Below are 24,723 nucleotides of genomic sequence, written 5' to 3'. Positions count from 1 at the left end.
GTGAGCATGAAATAGTGAGTTTACTTTGCTGGGGTAGGGGGAAAGCTGTTAGGAAACACTGTCACTTTGCCCTGAAAAAAAAGTGTCTTTTTACAAGGATTAGCTCTTACTACCTGATAACAGATAGCAACAAATCAATATTATGAGTCTACAGAAAAACCTGATTATGTTACGGAGATGCCATCAGCGTTTGAATATCAAAGCAAATGTGATGATCCCTGATGTCCCGAGCTGGCAAGTAGTGGGACCAGTCCTCCTACTTTATATTGTGTTTACCAGCAGCTGGGATCACAGATTTTCTCTGCATTGTGTTACTGCACACCTCTGGGAATCAGGCTACAAAAACATACTTATAATACAAGCAGTTATCAGATCATGACCCGTACAAAATGTAAGATGGCTAAAAGCTCTTTTTCTGTTGTCACATGTATATGTAAATTTTATAATGCAATAGTGTCTTATTCCTGTACTTTCTTACCATGTACAGTCTTCCATAGAGTGCTGAGTGGTTAGTATTTTTGCCTTGTGAGGGGGTCCTGTGTATCAAATCCCAACAGGGTGTTAGGATCAACACACATGCTCCTGCTTCAGTCTCTGTTTCCCTACAGTCCACTCAGCCACTGTCTCACCCCAAGCCCCAGCCTGAGCGTTGCTTGCTGGGCAACAGGCACTGCTCTGGCAGCAATGCTTCCTACACCCCAACTGGCCAGCGGTGGCACACCCATCAGGCTGCGTCCTCGCTGCTAGGCAGCTGGTTGGCTCCATCTGCCTATCCTCCTCTGCTCTCACTGGCTGGCGGCACTGTGGCGCTTACTTTAAATATCACAATCCCAGGACTATGGCTTTGTAATAGCTCTGTACTACAGTGGGATTACACTCTGTTCTTGATACTACTGGTTCTTACCTTGCTGACCTATCTCTGGATTACCCCTATTGTCTGATTCCTGTTCTGACCTTTTGCTCATCCCTGGATTATGCTTAATGTCTGCTGCCTGCCCTGACCTTTGCCTGTTTTCTGGATTGCGCTTACCATCTAATGCCTGCCCTGACCCCTGCCTGTCCCTGGAATATGCTACTGCATGCTTTTCTGCTGAAACATCAGTCAGCATCTGACTCTTCCAATAACCACAGGTACTCCTTTGTATATCTTTGGTCCACCTCTTATACGACTTGGCCAGCGACTATAGCATTGTATAAGTCCTGGGGGCAACCAAGTAGCTGTAGGCCTGCTTGCCTTAATGAAACAGGAGCTACTATAGGTGAAGCTATACTAGTCAGCTATAGTCCTAGACCACTGTTTGGTGCGAGCATTACAGGGATATTTTTATTGAGTTCATATGTCCTAACTGTGTTTGTGTGGATTTCCTTTTAAAAAAGATTTCTGCACCTAGAATATGATTGTATGACTGTAGACATCAGACTGTAACTATATATAGATATACACTAAAAAAATACTTTACCTACTTAAGTAAATGTTATATAAATAAATGATATTTTTTTGTAAATCATAGTTTTCTAACAAACCCTGTTTTTTAATAAGAGCAAAATTATTTGAAACCGCATTGACTCATCAGAATTTACCTTTTATCCTATTACAAAAAGATGAACTGGGTTTTGATACCATTCGTTACAGAATTTTGCAAATAATTTCTTTTTTTTACTCCTTTTGTTTTAGATGGAGACTGATGGCAGCAGCATGTTTACAAAATCATGCTTGTCCCTGGAGCAGATGTGACAATCTAGATCAGATCCAGCAAAACGCAATACAATAGAAGAAAAATGAAATGCTAACAAAGAGATATACCTCCCCCATCCCAAATACACAAGAGAACGGTGGCACCTAGAAGTAAAATACTGATTGCTGACTTAAAAGAACACATAAGATTACCTAAAAGCTTGACACTCTAACCTTTATTACGTGCGTTCCTTAAGGGACTGAGAGGGGGTAATGGATTGTGTTGAAAAGACCTCCATTATCAAAGCGTAAAAATACCGGATTCAGAGGTCAGAGGTCTAATACTAAACCCCTTAGCTATTGTGACAATACGACACGTTTAGAAAAACCCCATTTCTTCCTCTTTGGAATACCTGTGTTTAGATGCTGCGCTTTAAAAAGATGTCTAAACGCAAGGTCATAGTGACAAAAAAACAACAAAACATTGTAGAAAATCAAGGTCAAACTGTTCATTTTATCTCTATACTCATCGGGTTTTGGCTTGATAGATAGCTAGTCCAGCTAAGACAATAATTAGCTATAGTTCTTCAGGAATTACTACTAATGTGATTTAGGATCAGTGGTCTTACCATCAAAGTGTATGTCAACCCTAACAATAATCTCCTTTTTGTCATGTAAAATATACCTTAGAAAGCATTTTGTTATATCTGTTCGGTCTCAGAATTTCAGAGCTGTCTTGTGTCCTGTGCACACTTTCTGTGTTATCTCCATGCGTCTAACTAGCCCTCCCGGTTCTTATTTTGGACTACAGAACAATTACTATGTATGTTGTGAAGAAGAGGAGAGGGGGAGGGATTCAATTATTTTGCAAAAGAAAACTGTGCAGGACTGACACCATTTTGTTGCGGATTCTGTGCACAAAATCTTTTTTGTTGTAGTTCCAAAACAAAATAAATGCATTTTTTGGCAGATCAGGTAATTTTTTGTACTTGCAGGGTCTTTTAATGGATAAAACATGTGCATGCATTGCAGAGATGCAATACATATGTTTGCATTTTTTGCCCTGACATATACTTTAAATCACTGAATAGCCAATTGGTTAAATCCTTGATAATTTGAAATAATTGAAGGTGCTCAATACATTACAGCAGGAGAAGAGGACGTGGCCATGTTCCCAACCTCACGATATATTTCCATGACTGTCTATAATCCCTGAACATTTGCAAATGTCTCTATCAAATTGTTTCCCAAGCTGATTATTTGCACTCCATCACAACCTTTGTCAGGACGGTGGAAATAAAGTATGCTGCTGTTCCCAATGTAGAGCCCCTGGCTGGATGGCAATGGACAGAAGGGAAAGTCTCTTCAGCTGCAAGGTCCACCAGTAAAACATCCCAACACTTCATTGGCTACGGATAACCCCAGCATTTATGCTAGTAAAGAGAACATGTCACTCCCAATCTTAGCTGTATCTTTATCTTTCAATTGTTACTCTTAACACTGCCACTTGAATCCCTTCATTATGTATATTCCTGCATATCTGCTATGGATCTGTTTATTACCATATGGAAATTAGAACCTAATCAAGAAATTGTTCTTCCCAGAATGGCAACAGAAGCTCATAGATGCAACCATTTATGGTTTAAAGTTTAATTAACATAAATGTAAACCCTGCATTCAACAAGAAAGCAGAGTGGCAGGCAAAAATAAAGCACATAGTCTGTCTTTTGGTTATCAAACTTAGCCCAATATACCTGTTCTTCTTTTAAACAGTGGTTATGTGACTACTATTCTAAATTGTTTGGGTTGTGGGTGAACAGAAGATGCAGCGGATCATAACTTTCAGGCTCAGATTCCTGGGCTCCCTTGGCTTACTGTGCCTCTAACTAACCATCCATGCTGCCAAGGAAGAGCTGCTGTCAGTCAAGATCTGCTGGACATTGCAAGGAGTGTGAACTGCAGGACTGGGGTGGCAATGCTGCAGCTACTAGGCATGCTGTGCGTCAGCACGGCTGCCTGCAGCTCCAATAGTGGAGCACACATGTAGGTGTAACAATGCTATTACAGCATTGGGAGCCAGTGGTTTAGCTTAGTAACCCTGGCAGGATCAACACGTAATTACTTAAAGCAGCGTTTTTCAACCACTGTGCCGCGGCACACTAGTGTGCCGTGAAATATTTTCGGGTGTGCTGTCAATAAATCGTTAATTTCTTTGATCGATCAAAATTATTTTGATCGATCAAAGTTACTCACCTCTCCGCCGGCTTCCGGGTCTTCCGTCGGAGATCCGGTGACGTCACGGACATCGACGTCACCGGACTCCTCCCCCCTTCCCCGAGTGGCTCTGTCGGCTAACGAAGGGAAGGGGGGAGGAGTCGGGCGTCTCCCTCGGCCCTTCTCACCAGGGCTCTGTGGGGTTTAACCAAGACTAGTGAGACCCCACTGAACCCTACTTTAACCAGGGCTACGTCAGTGCAACAGTTTGAATTTAAAACGTATTTGTGTGAAGTGTGAAGTTAAGTCATGGATTGAACAGAAATATGAACAATTATAAAATACTTTATTATTTCATAATAAAGTAATTATAAAATAATTTCTTTGTGTTTATTTGATTCCTATTCAAGAGAATTACTTTATATATAGTCAATATAGGCACAGAGGTAAAAAAATTTTAACATTTTCTAATGGTGGTGTGCCTCGTGATTTTTTTCATGAAAAAAGTGTGCCTTTGCACAAAAAAGGTTGAAAAACACTGACTTAAAGCAACAAAGCAAAACATCATTCAAAACCCTTTGCAAGATTTCTGTTACATTTTTAGCTTTATACCCAAAATTTAATTTAGAGTTTACATCCACATTACTTTTGACTCTTTTAGTCAGACCTGAAAAGGGAGAGGGAAGGAAAGACAGGAGACCTTATCCCTGGACGGGGTTCCTTATGTGTCCCAGTTCCTTTAAGGAGGTTGGGCTGCCTCCTGGCACCCAATTCATCCTTTGCTATATATACTCCAAAATGGAGGCTCTCAGAGATTACAGTTAGGACCACACTATACAGAGGGGCCTTGATGAAGCAGTGTGGCTTGCAGAAGATGTGCAACTAAAACCTTTGTTTTTAAACTTAGTATTTAGACAGTGTTTTTTTGCAGGCTGGCTGGTGAGTGTGCTGGGAAACATTTTGCTGGTCTATCCCTGAAGGGGCACAGCCCCCTTTGAACATGAACAAGATCATACTGTATGACACTATGGATGGAATATCTTTCAAAATAGTTATGGCCACAAACTTTTGTTGTGGCAATAGCAGCTAAGCTAATCTCTAGGTAGATAGAAAAGACACATGTTCTGTATTTATTATTACATCATTAAATATATTTTTGCATGCATGTGTTTCGATTGGTATTAGTCAGTCAGTTGTACTGCAGTGCTCATGTGCTAACAAGGAACATGCTGATAGGAGAGAGCAGAGTGACAGAGAGATAGAGCAAGCCTATCAGGCTTCCTGCTGTGCCAGACAGGGCTGTGCTGTGTGGCAGAGCTGTGTATATTTCAGAACTCAGATAGAGATATATATATATATGTATATAAAAACAAAACGGAGTATTGTAGTATGCGATGATACCTTTCTACTGCCAATATAGCGGTGCATCTGTGCTTTCTTTCCTCCCCACTGGCCACTGGACAAGCGTTGTGGGAGGAGAGCGATGTGAGCTGCCGGCATTTCTCCTCCCCGCACCGCTCAGCCTCCTGTCACAGATCGGCAGAGCGGTGTGTGGGCAGAGACAGCCAGTGCTGTCACAGGAGGCTAGGCTCTCCTCCCTGTTTTTCTCACTCAGCCTTCTGTGACAGCTGTCAGGAAGGAGAGAGGTACAAGCATTCAGTGATCACTGAGTGTTTGTACATAATTGAGGACAGAGTATGGTTACTATATCCTCAATTATGAATGAATGGGAAGTGATCTACATCACCTCCTGTTCATTCATGATTGTGATTTTAGTAAACATACTATATTCACACTCAGCATAGAGGATTCCTGTTCATTTATAACAGGGGCTGCAGAGAAAGAGATTGAGGACTCTGTGTTCTCTTTTTCTATTTTAAAAGGGAAATATCAGGGGTCTGTTTAGACCCCTAATATTTCACCGAAGCCCCTAAAAGTAAAGTTAAAAATACAAATATTAAATAAAAATAAATAAATAAAAATAAAATATAAAAAATGCAGAAATTTATAAAAAAATAATAAAAATAAAATATTTTTTTAAATTTGAAGTTAGAAAAAAAACTTTTTCGGTTTCGGCCTGAAATTTTCTCTCATTTCGGTTTTAAAATGTTCATTTTGGTGCACCCCTAACATTGAGCTTTGTATTTGAGGAATTGTTGTGCGGAAATCGCGCTACAAAACGCTCAGTGTGAATGGGGTCTAATCTGTGTAATTAGCTGTTTGCATGGAGTTCAGCTTTACATTCTAGCAGCCCTTAATATGAATTATGTTATGACAACAAAAATTAAAACCAGTTTAAAATATTCTAATAACCTTTTACAGAGTCAGAGTATCTAGAAAAGCAACAAATGGGGTATTTAAACACGTTTCTAATCTTTCCTGTGACATTGCCGTTGAGTGCAGAAGTTGGTTGTGCATTGTGGGGACAATCTTCTCTCCAGAGTTCTCGTCTTTTATGTACTCTTTAGAAAACAGTGGCAGAATAATTTGTTTACCGAGATTAATGAGAATGAAGAATAATTACCAGATAACTTTCACATTACTGCAGGATGACACAAAGCGGCAGAGAACAACAGAAACATTAAATAAAACTAAAAAGGCATATAAGTGAAGATTTCAAAAGGATGAGAAAGTTTATAACAAAGGCAATTACAGTGATAAGTTATTTAAAAAGACATTAACATTAATTAGCTTTAAGTAAATCTTTTTAACCTGAAAGAGTGATTTTGTCGTATTCGTTATTCATTTTCTTGGAAAAAAAGTATATATATACTGTATATTGTTGACTTTTTCGACATATTTGGCCAGGCAAACACCAGACCTTTGTTCAAACACTGCTTACAGGTAAAGATGATTTATTTGAATAAATCACAAGAAAAAATTGCCTTTGCAATCATTAAATGTCTATAGATTTGATGGTGTATTGTGGAAAAAGTAAGTACATCCTTGGCATTAGAAGCTGGTATTGCCCCTATAGCAGAAATTATTTCTTGTAGGCATTTTGTAAAACTGCCCACCAATCTCTGACATCAACACAGTCACATTTTGCAAGATGTTTGTGGCTTCCCTTGCATGAACTACTCATTTCAAAATCCACTTACAAAATGTTAAATAGAATCAAATCACGGCTTTGACTAGAGCAGTCCACAACCCTCTATTTCTTCATTTTTAGACATTCCTTGGTGGATTTGCTATTGTGTGGCAGAGTGTTGAAAGACTCATTTCCAGTTCAATTTAAAGTTTTGGTCAGATGCCCTCAGATTCTCATCAGGCACTCTTTAATATGATGCAGAATGTATAGTAGACTTGATTACTGTGAGCTGCCCAGGCCCTGAAGCAGCAAAGCAACCCCGGACATATAACATTTGCATCATCATGCTTTTCAGTTTAGGTTATTCTCCTGAAATACTGTTTTTGATTGCCCGCTATATACTGAGAGCGCCGCAGCCGGGGCAGATCTCGACAATACTGGCACTTGTATGTGGTATGGATAAGAGAGGACGGTCAGTGAGGATCACTGCACCACAAGATATAGCTCTGTCTCACCCCTGCTCCTTCATGCACTGCTCTGAATATATGGGGGTGGAAGCAGAAGGGGAAGGGGAGGAAGCAGAAATATCACCCCTACACAGGGGATGTAAATGCCAGCATGTGGGGGATAATGGCGGAAAGGCAAAAGAGACATGACTGCAAACTACTGACCTATGAACTCTGCATTATAAACTACTGACCTCTGACCCCTCTTCACAGACTTCTACACCTTGCATTATTTACTTCTTACCCCTGCACTCGATACTAGTGACCTCTGCACTGTACATTAAATGTTAGTGACTTCTGTGTTACTTACCCCTGCACTCTGTTTTACATACTACTGACCTTTGTACTCTGAGCAACACTTGATACCTGCACTGTGTGTTACATACTACTAACCTCTGCATTACCTACACCTGACCCCTGCACTCTGCATTACATATTACTGTCCACTGAACTCTGTGTTCCTTACTCCTAACTCCTGCACTGTCCTAACCGAAATGTATACTGCTTTTACTGAATTTGAATCAGCCTGCTACGTCAGAACTCAACTTCGCCAACCAGGCCAGAAATTAAACCAGCCAGTTAGGCAAGAACTCAGACCAGCCAGGTCAGAATTGAGGCCAGCCAGGCCAGAACTTAAAGCAGTCAGCCCGGTTTTAACTTAATCCAGCCAGCTAGCCAGAACTTAAACCAGAGATCCAAGCAAGAACTTAGCCCTGTCAGCTGGGCAGGAACTCTACCCAGTCAGGCCAGAATATAGAACTCAAACTAATCAGCCAGACCAGAACTGAAACAGCTAGCCAGTCTGAGCCAGCCAGCCAACCAGACTAGAGCCCAAATCAGCCAGTCGGGCAAGAATTCAGACCAGCCAGCCATGCCAGAAGTAAGGCCAGCCAGGCCAGAACTCATAGCAGTTAGCTAAGCCAGACCTTTACCCAGCCAACCAGCCAGCCAGGCCAGAAATAAAAAGAAAACTAAAGCCAAATCTATATTTTTGGCTTTAGTCCTTTTTTGGGTCACAGGAGTACATTTTTTAATGTACTCCTGTGACCCAAAGTCAGCATCTGGTGGGCTACTGCCTGCTATTTATTGACAGCGCAGAGCCCCGCTGCAGCCAGGAAAGATCCTGACAATATTGTTGGGATCCACCCTGCTGCCTGATTGACAGCTAGCTCTGCCTCTCTAGAGCCAGAGCCAGCTGTGCCCTCCCCTGTTTGTCCCTCCAAGGAACACTGGAGGAAAAGAAAGGGAAGGGGGGAATGCCTGCGGGGAGCAGTGACTGACAGTCACCACTCACTGCAGGGAGAGGACTGTGAGCTGAGCGTGATCACTCAGCTCCCAAACTATAGAGCTGGCTTGTGGCATTTGCAGTGTCACACGGCAGCTCTAAAATATTAGGCCCCATTCACACGTAGCGTTTTATCACGCGATTTCCACCGCGATATCGCGCATTTTTGCCGCGCGATATCGCGAGAAGTCGCCGGCTAATGATATTCAATGGAGCTGTCTTAGCTCCAAGTCGCTCGTCGCGGTCGCAAGTCGCTTCTACTGGACCCTTTTTTTTTTGCTTTTTTCTAATGCAGCCTGACGGAGAAGGTCGCGCTGCCGTCTCTGGATCGTCGCTGGAACGTCGCCCCGAAAGTCGCGCTATCCCGGCCGCTGCAAAAGGTATGTCGCTACGTGTGAATGGGGCCTTAGGGAGAGTACATTTTACTCTGCCAATACTTCTCCTTTAGATTGTGAATGAAAGTTAAATGCCAGATTTCTCACTGAAGCTAACAAGTCTAAGTTTATATTTTTACATTTGTTTTATAATATTTTTCTAGGTTTTCTCCATATGTTTTATTTCTTTTTTTTTTTTAAATAGGGGAGTCGCACCCTGGTGATCTTTGATCGCTTCCATGTTGTTTAGGTAAATGTTCACGTCTCAAAAGTTGCCTGCACCTGCTCTAATGTGTGCTATGGAGACTGAAGTGGGTTCAGAGTGGAGACAGTATTTGAACCAGTGAACAGATTACGTGTTCTCACAGGCCTTGATTTAGGGCCATCCAGAAGTATAACATTACAGCATCTATGGATTTAGCTAGTAGGGAGTCCAGTTTTAAAAAGATGCCAGTACAAACTATTTAAATGAAAGTAGTCTTAATGCACGGAATTGAGAAAAATATTAAAAATGTATGTAACATTTTTTATGAGACTAGGTTACACTTTTATTGTACAGTACACAGGTCCCCTTTAAATGCAGCTGGCTGTCTGTGCATTCAATCCAGAGGAACATTTCTAGAAAGATTTGCTAACCTCACAGTATATTTAGTTAAAATGTATTGCCAGACATTACCCATTCCACGCAAAGACATTTAAATAAACTACGGGAATTAAGTCATATAATGCTCTATACCATTTTTATCACTTGCTCAATAATTTAAAATATATTTAATAGCAGTTCAGTGCTCAGACCTGAAGCTTTGGCTTGAGACTGCACAACAGCAATTACTGCAAAATATAGCGCAACACTTTCTATTCCATTTCATACTGGCTCATAGCTCTGAATGACTTACAGTCTGTTTCCCCCCATCCGATGGCACACAAAGCCTTTTACGATGTATCTCCCTAAGACATTGCAGTATAACGCTGGAGATCAGGAAGTTATTTAGATTGCAAGCTCTTCAAGGCAGTAAGGCTTTCTTATTTGTCTTGCAGTCTGTGCTGTCTGTAAGGTGAAACATATTTCTTAAATAGCTAATCAAATGCATTAAAAATACACTGCAAGTCAAACCTGCATATTCTCATACACATTGACTCAAGGGAGAAAACTAGGTACCCCCTTGCTAAAATTCTTTTAGCTGCAGGTTTCTGGATGCTCCGAGATTGCAAATATGGGGCCAAAGTGTCCAATGGTTCAAGCCCAACTATCTCATGCCACTGCATCCTCTCACTAAGGATATGGGCAATCTTGGTGAGAACTGAGTTTCTCCAAAAACTGTCAGTGAAACATTCCTCTCTGTGCCCAATCAGCTGTGGCTGTGGCATTCCCTACCCCACAGCTACAAGTAACAAAGGGCTGGTAATGCCCTGGCCACAGCTGATTTGACAGGAGAGAGATATGTCACTGACAGTTTTGCGTGGACTGAGGTGAGCTTGGGTCGCACAGAGCCTGAAGTCTAGAAATCAGACCAAAACAGAGAAATAAGTAGGCAGGAAAGAGGGGCAAAGGTATTTGGAACCGAGCTACAGTCTCTCCAAATAAGGGACAGTTGGGAGCTATCTGTAAGCAATAAGGGGGGTGGGTTCAACAGAAAAAAAAAGACCATGTGAGATGAAGCAAACGTCATGTGAGATTCCTGCTGAACCGACTTTATAAAACCCAGATAAAATATTGGAATATATTACTTTAGCAGAGAAAGACCACTATGGGTAGTCCATGGATGCAGCAGTGGCATATCCAGGCACCGGTGTCCTTCAGCAAAATGGCCACCAGCAAAATAGCCGCCGCTCCGGGTGACAGCCCGCTGGGACGTCATCACGCATGCGCATGATATCATCACGCACACACTTTATGACGTCATGTGGGCTTACCTAACAGGTAGAATCCCATGGACCCATGCGTCACTTCCGAGGGCGTCGGGGGTGGGGTGGATGGTGGAGGTGGCATTGGCTGAACGTGCAAGCTCAGAGCCGCAGATCTCTGGGGGGCATGGAGGGTACGTCGGTTCAACAAGCAAGTTCAGAGCCGGTGATTGGGTCCACAAATTTCACTGCCAAAAGCACATGTACGGTGAAGTAAGTGCATGAAATTCACAGTCGAGGCAAAAATTAACACATGAATGCTGACACATGCGCAATACAGGCAAATAGCCTGTAAAATTTCTGGATCCAATCACCTCTTCTGCGTTTGCACAGACGCGGTCCAGATTTCTAACAAAGTCCAGGATTCTGTTACAACACCGGCAAAGAGAGGAGGGGACTTCACTGGGCGGCATAAAGTATGCCGACGGGTCCCTTCATCTCTCGCCCAACTGTCGGGCTCTTGGTTGCTGTCACCCCCTCTGATGGTGTCTCCCGGTGTGCGATGCACCCTCCGCACCTCCCTTGTGACGCCACTGCATGGATGTAGCCTATTCATCCCATTAAAGAGGTGTGGGAAGGAGCTTTAGGTGACCTAAGGACTGCTTGGAGGATATCGCATAAAATTACCAATAATCATCCAAAGGCTCAACGATCAATAATCAGTAATATGCAAAGGTACATTACATTATAATGGGTAGCTTTAGAGATAACTAACCCTTTAAACAACTTGAAGTCAGTTGCCTCCCACTGCCCACCTCATATATAAAGTGTGGCAAAGTAAAGTATGCTATACCTACCAATCAGAATTCAGCTTTCACTGACCAGATGCTATTAAAAAATGTTACCTGATGATATTGATTTCTGCACTTTGTACAACTCTGCTCCGTGTTCTGCCTCAGTGAGCAACTCTGTATCAATAAGGTATTTGCTGCTGATTGGTTAGGTACCCCAAAATATAACAGGATCGTGACACAATGCATACAAATAGATGCGAGTTACAAAATGTTAAAGCTGAAAAAAAGAACAGGGTAATATTCATTCTAGCAGCGTTGCCAATCAAGCTGCTTGTTTCTATTTGCAGAAAGACATCCTGATATTAATCAACATGACGGTAAAAGCTGGCGCTGGAATCAAGCTTTTTCACTGCTTCAAAGTGTAGCCAAGATCGAAACAGGAAATGCTGAGGGCACAATTTATTGTCTTTTTATTCAAGGCCAACAACCTGAAACTTTATGGCTGTTTAAATAAAAGTTTTACAGGCTGATTTAAGATGGACTTACAAGCTGCCAATCATTATGCGGGCGGGAACTCATTTTTAAACATTCTATGCATCATTTCACTTTACAACTAGAAGCACACACTTCACACAGAGTCTAATAGAAAATTCTGGAGGACATTTAAAGGGGGTTTTTAGTTTGGATGGAAATTTGGTATTAGCTTGAAAATGATTTGTCTAATAAAACAAGAGTTACCATTTCTAACAGTGCTTAATGGTCTACATTTTTTGGGTCCTCAGAAATATTTTACCCATTTAAAAGAGCACCTTTGAGAGGTGCTCTGTTAGGTCCCAAAAGAATAGAAAAATGAAATTTGTTGCCCCAGAAAACACCTGGGACCACAACATTAATAGGTTTTTCACCAAGCTCCTAGACATTTTATTATATGATGGTGTCAGAATGCAGGTTTTCACCATAAGATGTTGCTCTAGGTGAAATATGATATTAGATGACTTGTTCCCTTGACACAAGGTCAGACCTGGAAGTTTTTAACACAGAGTGTGTGCCAAACACATTGATGACCTCACGGAAGATGCTCCACAAACTAATCTTTCTTGTAACCCAAACGCAAACCCTCCCCATCCTTACATACATTGAACCTAATGCATACTCACTTCTCCAGCGCCGGTCTCTTAAGCACTGAAGACAAACCCCTTCCTGCACTGACATTTATGCTTTGCCTTCTCCTGATAAAACCTGGGAACTAAAGGGGGCTGTATAGTAGGTCTCATACTTAGATGCTTAAAAATGGGGTGTTCAGCAGAGTTCCTTATTCCATTTAAAGCAGAAGTAAACCGCTGTGTGAAGGGTGAGCTTTTGTCATAATGTGCAAGTATGCACAGCATACAAGTATGCCCTTCTCCAGGGCTATTGGATTGATTTTCAGTCCTCCTGTTCTATCCTTTGCCTCTGCCACCACTTCTGGGTTCCATGTAATTTCTCTTCGCCCATTAAGTGGTCACTGATGATATAACTCCTGTTCATGTGCACAGGAGTTACACCCTCCCTAGCACATGCAAGGCCATCTTCAAAGAGGGGCAAAGGGGGCAGTTGCCCCGGGCCCAATCATTGTTGTGTGGCCCAAATCAGCTGCCCCTTGAGCCTGCAAAAGAAACACATGCAGGGGCAGATTGGCCGTTAATTCAGGAGGGGAGCCATCACTGTAGGAATGCTGGGTCTGCTGTAGGGCTGCAACAACTAATCGACATAATCGATTATAATCGATTATTGAAAAAGTTGTCAACTTTTTCAATAATCGATTAATCGGCTTCCGATCAGTTGGCCCTGTTCACAGCTCCACACGCTGTGGGAAACAGAGCAGGGAAAGATTTACTCTGCTCGATCGAGCCGAGTAAACCTTTCCGGGAGAAAGTGTTTCTCTCCCGGGCAGCCGGGAGCCGCTATTTAATAGCGGGAGACTCCCGAAGCGTCCGGGAGAGTTGGGATGTCTGATGAAGCAGCATCTATTGTACAGTACGTGATTTAATAGCATTTGAAATAGCTTAAAAACCTTTTGACTTTAACATCACGTTAAGTTTGCTCATCACTGATTTAAACATACTAAGCAAAACAAAAACCCTACACCTAGTTTAGCTGCTGTCTTTTCAGCAGGAGGGATACTGGGTTCTAAACCAGCAGAATAAACCCAGCAAAAAAAGAGCCAAGATTGAATTGGCCGCCTATAGGACAGCATGCTAAGGGAAACAAAGACATTTTGTTCTCAGCACATCCTTGCACAAAGCCTTTAATTATAAAACCAGGCGTGCTCCATTCTGAGACACTCGGCTTACCAAGAAAATGATGATATTTGCACAAAATCCTTCCCCGAATCTCATTCCTTAACGCACGTTTCCGTATCCCTGTGGAAGTGTTGAAGCATCACCTTTATTTCCTCTAGGTTCCTCTCCACTACGGTTTAACTTATTACCGCAGACATACAATCCTCTAATACAATGTAGGCGTAACTACTTGAAGTATCACTTGCCAAATCTCCCCCCCCCCCGACCGAGACAGCAATGTGAACTGACCCCCTGGGCTTCTGATTTTCCGAAAGATTAGAAGAGTATGCTTCATAGATCTTTTAATGGTAATCCCGTACTTGGGCTTAGAGATTTAGAAAATCTTCACTTTTCACATCTCTTCAGTTCATTGCCATCTATTAGAGGGCAACCAACGAAAAATGAAAACTCTGCTTTGGGTACGGTACTATGAGTTAAAAGTGAATTCCAGGCAAACATGTAAATACATAGAGGAAATACATATGGAAGCATATATGAAAGTTATTTTACCTGCCAAATTATTTGTATTTCTGTTCATCCAGTCCTGAGATTTACATAGCTCTGCTGCACAGCCCTATCTGACAAGGCAGAAAACCTGATCATTCTCTGCTGCAGTTTAAGTACTTGTTCATGCATTTTAAATAATCACCCCAAGTCCCCTCTCACCTGTGTCGAAACAGAGCGGTAGCTTCTGGAACGCGCAGCAGTCACTCACAAAACTTCCCCCGGCATTCTGTTCCGGGGCTGGTGGGGGAAATGCGGCGCATTGAGGTCAATGGCACCGTAAACACGCCCCCCCCTACCCCCCACAGTGCGATCAGACGTGTGGCAAAACATTGCCTGCGTTCCGTTCCACTGCAAACGCAAAATATGCTTGCTCTGTTTTTTGCATTTGCAGTGGAAAGCAGGCAATGTTTTGCTACTGGTCCGATCGCACTGCAGGGGGCGTGGCTGCGGTGCCATTGACCTCAATGCACCGTCATTCCCCTCCTACCCCAGAACGCAGGGGGAAGTTTTGTGAAAGGAAAGGAACCACAATGTATGGCAGCAGCTACCCCTCTGGAATGCACTGCAATTGGTGTGAACAAGCCCTAAACTGTGCAAACCCCCCACCTGCAGGCCCCTGTACTTGCTGCCTCTGATGCCACTTGCCAGTATCTGTAGACTAATGTCCCATAGACCTAAATGGGACGTTGCTCTTGCAGTTTGGGTACGGTCCATTCAAGCCTGTGAAACATTAGTGCACAGATACAAGCGGCCCAGCTCTAGTTTCTAACTGGCTGCAGACAGATTGGGAGTCTACAGCCATCAGAGGAAGAAAGTACGAACCTGCTGGGGGAATGGGGAGGGTGCTCACTTAAATGAAGGGGGATATAGAACAGTCATGAGATTATCTCTCTGGTATTTTGCTCTTTCCTCCTATCAGCATGTCCTTTGGTAGCCCACAAGCACTATTCTACAACTGACTGGCTCCTTGTGCTGCCTTCCCTCTTTCATTCTGAGCTCTGCTGTACAGGGTCTACAAGAGGCTGATGCCAAGTCAAATTCAGGTAATTGTACTGCTTCCATTCAAAACAATTGCATTTAAAGATGAATACATTTTAGTCATCTGACCCAATGCTAGCGGTGCTAATCATTGCATTGCTCTGTTGAAGCATACATCACTTATTGAGTATTGGATGTCTGGTCCCTTGTTGTGCTCTGCTTCCATCTCTTAACCCCTACATAACTTTACTGCACAGTAGTGAATTGGGGATACCCGATCGAACAACAGTGCTCAGTGGGAGACCAGGCATCCGACTCACCCGGAAGTGTGTTTGATGCTAAAGCATTTTCTGCAGCTGTAGTTTTTACAAAGGGCGAAGATCAGACAGGTAAGTATTAAAGAGGATTTCCAAAAGTGAACTCCTGCAATGGGGCTACCCCTGCCCCATTGCACTGCAAGAGTTAACCCTTAACTGTAAGCGTTCCTAGAGTTCTTCTTTAAACTGTTGAATTAGTCTTTTTGTGCTCACAAGCTGAAAGGTGTGCTGGGATTTTTTGTATTGTAAAGGTGCCCATACACCTGCCGATTACGATACGATAATCGCGGGGGATCCCGCGATCGTACGATAATCATCAGGTGTATGGAAGACGTGCGACCGTCTTTTGTCGTGCTTTGAAGACAAATGCCAAACGGGCCGGTGTGCGCAAGCGCACACTGCCCTGCTCAGCATTGGAATCATCGGAAGCTCACCCCTCAGCGAGGAGGGCTTGCGATGATCACAAGTACAATCTGCCTGTCCAAGATGGCCAGATCGTACGAGATTTTAATTACCTTACAACCGTCGCACAATGAAAGTTGTGCGATGGTTGTAAGGTGTATGGCCAGCTTTAAGGTGAGAACCTCTTCTCGCCTTAAAGCTACCTAAACGAAGCCACTTGAGATGTAATTCTCACAGCCGTAAGGAAGAAATAGTACAGCATTCAGTGTTTTTCAAAGACTGTAAGCTATAACAGATGCTCTACCTGTATATATAACTCATATATCTAAAAGTTATGTACTTGTTATAAACAGAAATTCTCTGTACAGTAAAAAAAAAAGTTCACGGTGAGAAATTACTCCCCACCTTCCCAATTTAACTTATTCTGTGTAACATACTGCAGCCTCCTTCTATAATGTAACCCTGCTCACCCTCCTGCTGTACATCTCTTCTATAACTGTGCCTCCTGCAGCCCCCATTGACTTTCCAACTGGGCTTCCTGCTGTTTCTACATGACAGTTACTTTCCGAGTGAGATCTCTACGCTAAAAAAAAATCCTGTCTATACTCTATGAAGCCTGTGGGCTACCATAACCTTCCCTCCTCTTCTTCCGACGGTAAGATTCCAGCTCCTGCTTTTTTCTATGAAGGATCGCAAAAAGCAACTTTTTAATGGCAAAACAAAGTAGAACTGTCGCAAACCTGGCCGATGCAAACGGAGCATAGGATGAAGACAAAAATGCCACAGCAAAGTTTAGGTTCCGGAAAAAACTAAATTCAAAATGATTGCTAGGCAGTTGGATCTTTATGTAACATTTTAACTTTTCCTGTAAAAGTCATGCTTGGCTACATTACTTATCAGGTATTGTTCCTGGCTATGGTGGTAGATTGGGGTTGTGCTTGTGGTGGTGGGAGACACGAGCCATGCCTGTGGCTGTCAGAGTCTTGCAATGCCTAATGGGATTAGGCAGAGTTTGCCTGCTCCTGCTGTAACAGAAGAGGCAATACATTTATTTTTCTGAAGGCCAGTGTGTTGTTTCTCCGGCCGCAGCAGATATTCAACCTTACAGGTGTGTGGAATACCCGCTCCCCCCACTGTGGTTCCTCCCACTGGCTTATATGCCCTAAAGTGAGGTGCAAGCCAGTGAAAGAAACCACAATGTATGGCAGGGAAGCAGGTACTTCACAAAACTGCAAGCATGGAATATTTGCAGCAATGGTGGGGGCAAATAACCATTAACCAAGGGGGCAAGTGATCATTCCCTATCATCAACAACCCCCCCTTTTTCCCCCACCACCACCTCCCCGGAATAGCAGCAATTACCATAGGGACAGCCCTTGGTTTCCCATTGTGGGCAAGTGACCCTGTGGTTATAGAGTCACTTTAAAATGTATTTCTTGATTTAGTCTTGGAAAGAACATTGAAGGGGCTGGCCCCCATGTCAGTTTTTATCACTGCACCCTAGCTGAGGGGGAGATTCATGCTCTCTCTTTTGTCTGGGACAGAAGGTGATGAAAATTCCACATTACATGGTGATCATCCAATGGGGACATCTGTTCTTTATAAAGGCGGATTTTGCCTCACTTTGGCGTGAATTCCTCTCACTTTCTGTTGTGTTTGTGGAACAGGAAGAAAACTCTCCCCAATGTGATACAGCAAAATTAGGGTTTTCCACTCTAGCCAGAAAAAAAGGGGTAGGCAACCTCGACACTTCAGCTGCGGTGAAACTACAAATCCCATGAGGCATTGCAAGAGTCTGACAAGTCACAGGCATGACTCCCAGAGACAGAAGCATGACAGTATTTGTAGTCTCCCCACATCTGGAGCGCCCAGGTTGCCTGCCCCTGGGCTAGAGATACACTTTATTGCACCAAAAAAAATCCCATTAATAAAATTTTGCTGACAACAGTGAGAAATCTGTACAGAATAAAAGAGAAGGGAAGTTATCTCTATATATAATAATGGCTACAGGAAAGCAATGTGCTTGTCATAGCAGGTTGTGCATGATAGAACTCCCAGCAACCTCAGAAGAGAACTGTGCATACAGAGAAGTCTGAATTCTTTTTATGTGAATTACCACCCACATATCACCAGAATAAAAAAAAAAATAGGCACCAATTCCTGTAACGGATTATAATGGAAAAAACCTGAGGTAATTAAGTAATGGAAAAAACAATAAGTGACGTATCATAATAAAACATAAAAGCACAAAGGAATATATCTCTATGTTTATCATCTCTGAGGTAAAAAAATGGACACCCTAAGCCCCCCTCTTTAACACGCTCACTGCCAGTTCTGGCTCTATGGTTTGGTTACCATGGTTACTTACAATCGTAAAGTTCATGACTTTGAGTATCCAGATGGTCATGGCGAGGTTCACCAGGATAAGTATCATGAGGAGCAGAACAAAGAAGTACAGGCAACGCTTCCTCCAGCCATATATCCCCACCTTGTAGACATGGGGTCCCTCGCTGTTGGAGAGCGTGCTCCTCTGAGCATACTGTTCCTGAGGCATCTGGAACACAGAAAGACACATTATAAGTGATGAAGTAAAAGTTTATTGCTAAGACATATTGACAGAAGCAGAATGCAAACAAATGTACTAAGGCCTTCTGTATCTTAGTCAGTATGACGATATAATTAAAGTGTATTTCCACCTTTGCTGCCAAATTGGCATGACACCTATTTCAGGTTTGTTACATGTTTCTCATTCACATGGCATAACTGCATCATTTTTATAGTTGTTGCTTGCACAATGCATGCTCTGCTCTGAAAGGAAAGTTGTTCTCTGTAGTGAGATTTGCTCCGGAATGCAAGGGGAGGCAGGTTAATGTTAACATCATTTTTTAAGGACTCATTCAGGCGGGAGTGCCAGTCCGTACAGCGTGCATGCCCATGGGAGGACCTGATCTCAGAAGGGTCGAGCGCTTTGTGTAATTTCATGCAGCGGCCTGTACCTTTCTATGGGAGCATGCGGCTGCATGCAGGTCTGGGTGCCTGCACCTGGACGGAGACAGTATGCATCCAAGTGTGGGCACCCGGACCCAAACAGATGTGCAGGTTGTGGTCTGTGTGTAACCGCATGCAGCCGCATACTCTCATAGGGAAGTACAGGCTGCTGCATGCAATTACATGCAGCACCTGTCCTGCCTGGGATCGGGTCTTTGCACAGGCATGCACACTGTACGACAGGCACGACCATGTGAATGATCCCAAAGCATCGCAAGGATAATTCAACTTCCTACTCTCAAGTCAGCTAAGCACTTCAGCTGCCATCCAGGAAGTTCCCAGCAATAGGCTACAATTTACAGGCAATTCTCCTTATGAAGGTATTTAGTAACGGAAACAACAATAGGATAACACATGTGTCACTATTAGGGTTGCCATCTTTTCTTTCATCGAAACCCAAACACTCTAGCGACATATAGAATTTTTTGGGGGGAGAATGAGTTGCGGCTTATTCATATTTAAATAGCACCACCTATTCATATGTAAATATCACAGTCAAGACTATTTTCAGTGAGGCGCCAGCAGCCCTGTCTGCCTGACATAATGTGTCCAGTTTTCAGCTGCCATGAAACCCAGACGCAGCATTCAAAACCCAGACTGTCCGGGTGAATCCCGGACAGGTGTCAACCCTAGTCACTATATGCATTAGGAATCAGGAACAGTTTAAAAGAAGCTGATGATGTGACCAGATTTATAAATCTCCCCAATTGTATGCTAATGAGAGAAAGCTCAGTCTGCCCCCGGTCTTTCTATGGGGGCAGACAGAGATTCCTGTCACTTGGATATTGAGAGAGAAGCTTGCAAGAGGCAGAAGCGAGATTTGTAGTTTCACTGGAGTTTGCCCACCTGTGATCTAGTAAGTGCACCATAAATCACAGCACCAAAAATCTGTGTAAGATCAGCTTTAGAATCGCATTACGATAAAGTGCAGTAAATCACAACTATTGTGTAGTACCACAACACAGGATCAACATAGTATTCATTGGAGGAAGGTCTGTGGCTATACCCCAATAACAAATATCAATAAATAGTGGACTAACTGAGACGATCCCAGTCCTACCAATTGGAAGAGTGGGCTTTTGAGCCAATACAACAGACCTATTTAATTAAAACTTACATGTCATGTTTATTTTGTGCTTACACATTTTAAAATACAAGAAAACATTTTCTTTTGTGCTAAGTACATCTAAAAGCAAATACATAGATGCTGGTCTATTTTCATAAATAATTATGACTTAATAATAGAGATATCAAATAGACCAATTTACAATGACTAAGAGCCCTCTCGTGGCGTCTTAATACTGTATGCAGTCCTCAACGTAATTCTCCAACTATGGCTTCCTCTGGAGGATAGACACAGCAAACTAAAGAAAACAATATATAAATACACATATATAAACTAAACAACAACACATATCTATGGTGAACATACATATTTTTTGGGCTTACAGTAGACCAGCTCCTGGTACAGTGGGCCTAAACATAAGAAAAACAACCAACCACTAGGGTCATAGCTACATTTTCTCGACAACATAATCAAATCCCTAAGATCATTTCAAAACACTTGCATCTTTTAACATCAGACAGAGTGGCAAGAAAATACGTTGGAGAAATCCCTGACATAGTATTTTGGTGAGCTAGATCTATTAAAGATATGGTAACCTCTGGTCACTTTCATGATACTACTGAGTGCTGAGAGGGCTCTTCATCATTGTAAATTGGTCTATGAACTGCAATTTACTGTTGATATCTCAATGGACTCATATTAAGTCATATGTATTTATGAAAATAGACCAGCATCTATGTATTTGCTTTTAGATGCACTTACCTCAAAAGAGAATGTTTTAATTGTATTTTAAAATGTGTAAGCACTAAATAAACGTGAAATATATGTTTTGATTAACTAGGTCTGTGGTGTTGGCTCAAAAGCCCATCTTCCAATTGGTAGGACTGGGATTGTCTCAGTCAGTCCACTATTTATTGTTACTGCAACACAGGATGTGGAGCCTGTTTATTTAAAGGAGAACTATGGGGAGAGAGAAATGCACCCATCTCTATAGCTAGAGCCGACGTATGACATTGCAGCTGTTACATGTCAGCTTTATTGATCGAGAACTGAGCGATCCCATATCGCTGATCACTTAGTTCATGATGTTCTCCCTGCAGAGAGTGGTGACTGTCAGTCACTGCTCCCTGTAGGGATTCCCCCTCCCCTCTCCGTTTCTCAAGTGCCTATTGAGGGGACAGACAGTGGAGGGGGCGGGCACAGCTGGTTTTGGCTTTAGAGAGGCAGAGCCAGCTGTCAATCAGGTAGCGGGGTGGATCCTGACAATATTGTCGGGATCTTTCGCAGCTGCAGCACTGCTCTGTCAGCATATAGCAGGCAATAGTCCGCTATATGCTGAATTTTGGGTCACTGACATGTCCTCCTGTGACCCAAAAGAGAACTAACGCCAACAAAAGTTTGGCCATAGTTCCCTCTTAATGATAAAATATGACTGCCCTCATGTACATAGATAATGATCTATTCAGAGCTGAAACGCAATTTAAAAACTCCCATAACTGCACTGATCAGCGCGATTCCATTGAAAGCTGTAAGGAAACATAGCGTGGAAAAAAAAAGCCCATGGAGCAATTCTGGTGGGAGGCGGTTTGGATCGCGTGTTCCCGCGCTTTCGCATGAACGGTCCCCATAGCAATGTATGCGATCGTTCATGTCATGGATTCGTGCGGTCAAACTGCCCGGTGTGAAACGGGGCCTAAGTCCCCATTCACACCATCACATTCCAGGGATGTTCGTTGCAGTGACGCATGTTCACAGACAGTTTCTTCCTGCGTTTACTGCACATCCCCATTGATTTCAATGGTCACAGCACGCTAAACAAATGTGGGAAAAGTAGCTCATGTGGCAAAATCTGCTAAATGTGTTTCTTGTTTTGTTTCCCAGGCATTTATGTGAGTTTGAATGCGGAAGTGTGTTGCGCATTTTTGATGCGTTCCGTTAAAACGCGTCAAAGCGCACTTTTTCAGCGTTAGGCGCGCATTTACAGAACGCAATGGTGTAAACGGGAACTAAAACTGGAACTAAGCATTAATGCAAACAAGCAGTACTAGACCTTTCCATCATAAAGAAGTAAATTTGCTCTGGTGAGGTCTCTGCTTGAACAGGGCTTTGGGACTTGCACAAGAGTGATTATAATTTACGAGAATATACAAAGTTTTTGCTGTACAGCGATGAAGATTGGTAAGGCTCCATTCACACCTGAGCGGCTCTCCGCGCGTATTTGGCTGTACGGATACACACGGAGCCGCACTAAACAGAGAACACAATGCACTTTAATGTGCATCACTCAGACCATTGCGAAACCGTGCGCCCCCCCCCCCGAAATAGTACAAGCACGATAATAGGGCGGATTCCGCACCATCACGGTTATTTAATAGCCGCAAACGAGCGGCATCTGTGCGGATTAAAAATATTTGCGTTTTCCTCCCGAACGGCAAAAAAGGGGTTTTCAGGAGGGTTTCCGTGTGAATTTTAAAAGGGCATTTTTAATCGTATTTCAGCACGTTGATCATGCTGATCAGCGCAAAAAAATAGTTCAGGAAGCATTTTGGGCGGCAGGCGTTTGGGGTCTCAGGAAGCTGCGCGATTGCATGAACGTTCCCCATAGGAATGTATGGGGTTGTTCATGTCGGCGGTCTAGCATAGACAAATCCGCGCTACCGAACCACCCTGGTGTGATCGGGGCCTAAGAGACATGGTGACTTTGGGCCCCTTAGGCTCCATTCACACCTGAGCGTGCGTATTCGGCTGTACGGATACACACGGAGCCGCTCTACACAGGGAATTCAATGTGTATTGTCGAAGCAGTCCAAGTACGATAACCCGGCAGATTCCGCACGTTCTCGGATATTAAGTAGCCGCAAACGAGCGTCATCCGTGCGGATTTAAAAATGTTAGCGTTTTCGGCTCCGCACGGAAAACCGTGCGGGAACCACAAACGCTATGTGAATGCAGCCTCAGACTTTTATATTATCCTATTTACACATATCATTCCTTTGATTTGGTTACTCATTTTCTCAGTGAGTGATTAAGTTATGGTTGTTGCTTTATTTACAGTCACTTCGCAAACTGATTGCACAAATAAAATAAGAGTTTTTATATTTTTCATAAACACACATGACTAAATCACAACACTGGTTGAACACTTTCATGAATCCTTTGACAGGTTAAAGAGTTCACACTCCAGCTTTAAGGGGTAAATTCTGTAGTTAGAATTTTTTGGATTTCTGCCAGAAGCGCCTCCTAAATAGAAACAGACCATATGCCACATGCTATATTACTTGTTTTTTTCCAGCCCTGCTGGTAAGAATGATACAGCGTAAAGGGAGTAGAACAGCAACTAAAGTACTGCACAAGCGAGTGAATGAGGCCGGACTATAACATGTGAGGAATAAGACAGTTTGTATTTGTGTAGCTCTCAGCCTGGCCCCTATTTGTGTAAATGGAAATTCAACAGTGCACATCACTACACGATAGGGTTGCCACCTTTTCTTCAAACGAAACCCGAACACTCTATCGACACGCAAAAATTTTTTTGGGAGAATGAGTTGTGGCTTATTCATATGTAAATAGCGCCACCCATTCCTATGTAAATATCACAGCTGAGACTATTTCCAGTGGGTGGCCAGTAGCCACTATCTTAATTTTGGTTGCCTTAGCTGACTGTAAATCTGCTCTAAAATTGTCCTAGTTCCTTCCTCGAAGCCAGTGTGAGTATTGGGGAATTATTTTATCTGCTGATGACGGGGTAAAGAGAGGAACGAAGTGGCAGGTTTTCCAAAAATGTACTTGTGCTTACAGGGGACAGTTTCCATGGACACAGCTGAAGAGTACCTAAAATAGCATACAGTGTTTTTTGAGGTAGATTCATAGTTTTGTTTTAGTGCTGTGTGGGCTACAGTGGAATATAGCTTTAAATGTCAAGAGAGGGATTGCAACAAAAAGGCTGCACTTTAAAGCACGTATAGTTAGATTGATGTGAGGAATGATAAACCAATTATCTACTTGTGACAATGTTCAATGCCCATATGTTGTTCTTACTCTTGTGCTTGGTTATCTGTTCTGATGTCTCAGGCGGCATCTCATTGGGTCATGTGGGGGTCCACAGGTGTGCCTGCTGCCCCCTTTCTGGGCAGAGAGTCCCAGGTTGCTAAGAGCCATCGCCTTGCAATGAGCAACAGTGTAGTCAACCTGCCGTATGAGCTCATTTAGTTGCCCGTGACGCTCCGGCAGGCGTCCTGCCCAGCTTACTGACGTCACTGGATGCCAGGAGCTGAGCAAGGCTTTCTGGCTGGCGTCCTGCAACCAGTGACATCAGTAAGCTGGGTGGGATGCTGGACAGAGGTACTGTGCACTCCCTAGT

The 24,723-nt window shown here is 43.0% G+C and overlaps 1 protein-coding gene across 1 annotated transcript in view; it reads right to left on the bottom strand.

The window, feature by feature from the left end:
* Nucleotides 1-24,723, bottom strand: part of SGCD (sarcoglycan delta) — a 208,103-nt gene that overhangs the window by 164,259 nt on the left and 19,121 nt on the right. The window contains exon 2 of the mRNA XM_018565348.1: nucleotides 18,618-18,803. Within this exon, the coding sequence (XP_018420850.1) occupies nucleotides 18,618-18,803 (186 nt within the window). The remainder of the gene's footprint in view (nucleotides 1-18,617; nucleotides 18,804-24,723) is intronic.

Source organism: Nanorana parkeri, unplaced genomic scaffold (genome assembly GCF_000935625.1).
Source record: "Nanorana parkeri isolate BGI_ZX_2015 unplaced genomic scaffold, ASM93562v1 scaffold835, whole genome shotgun sequence".
Taxonomy (NCBI): domain Eukaryota; kingdom Metazoa; phylum Chordata; class Amphibia; order Anura; family Dicroglossidae; genus Nanorana; species Nanorana parkeri.
Note: the sequence above shows the minus strand (reverse complement) of the source record. Positions and strands in the feature narration are given on the sequence as shown.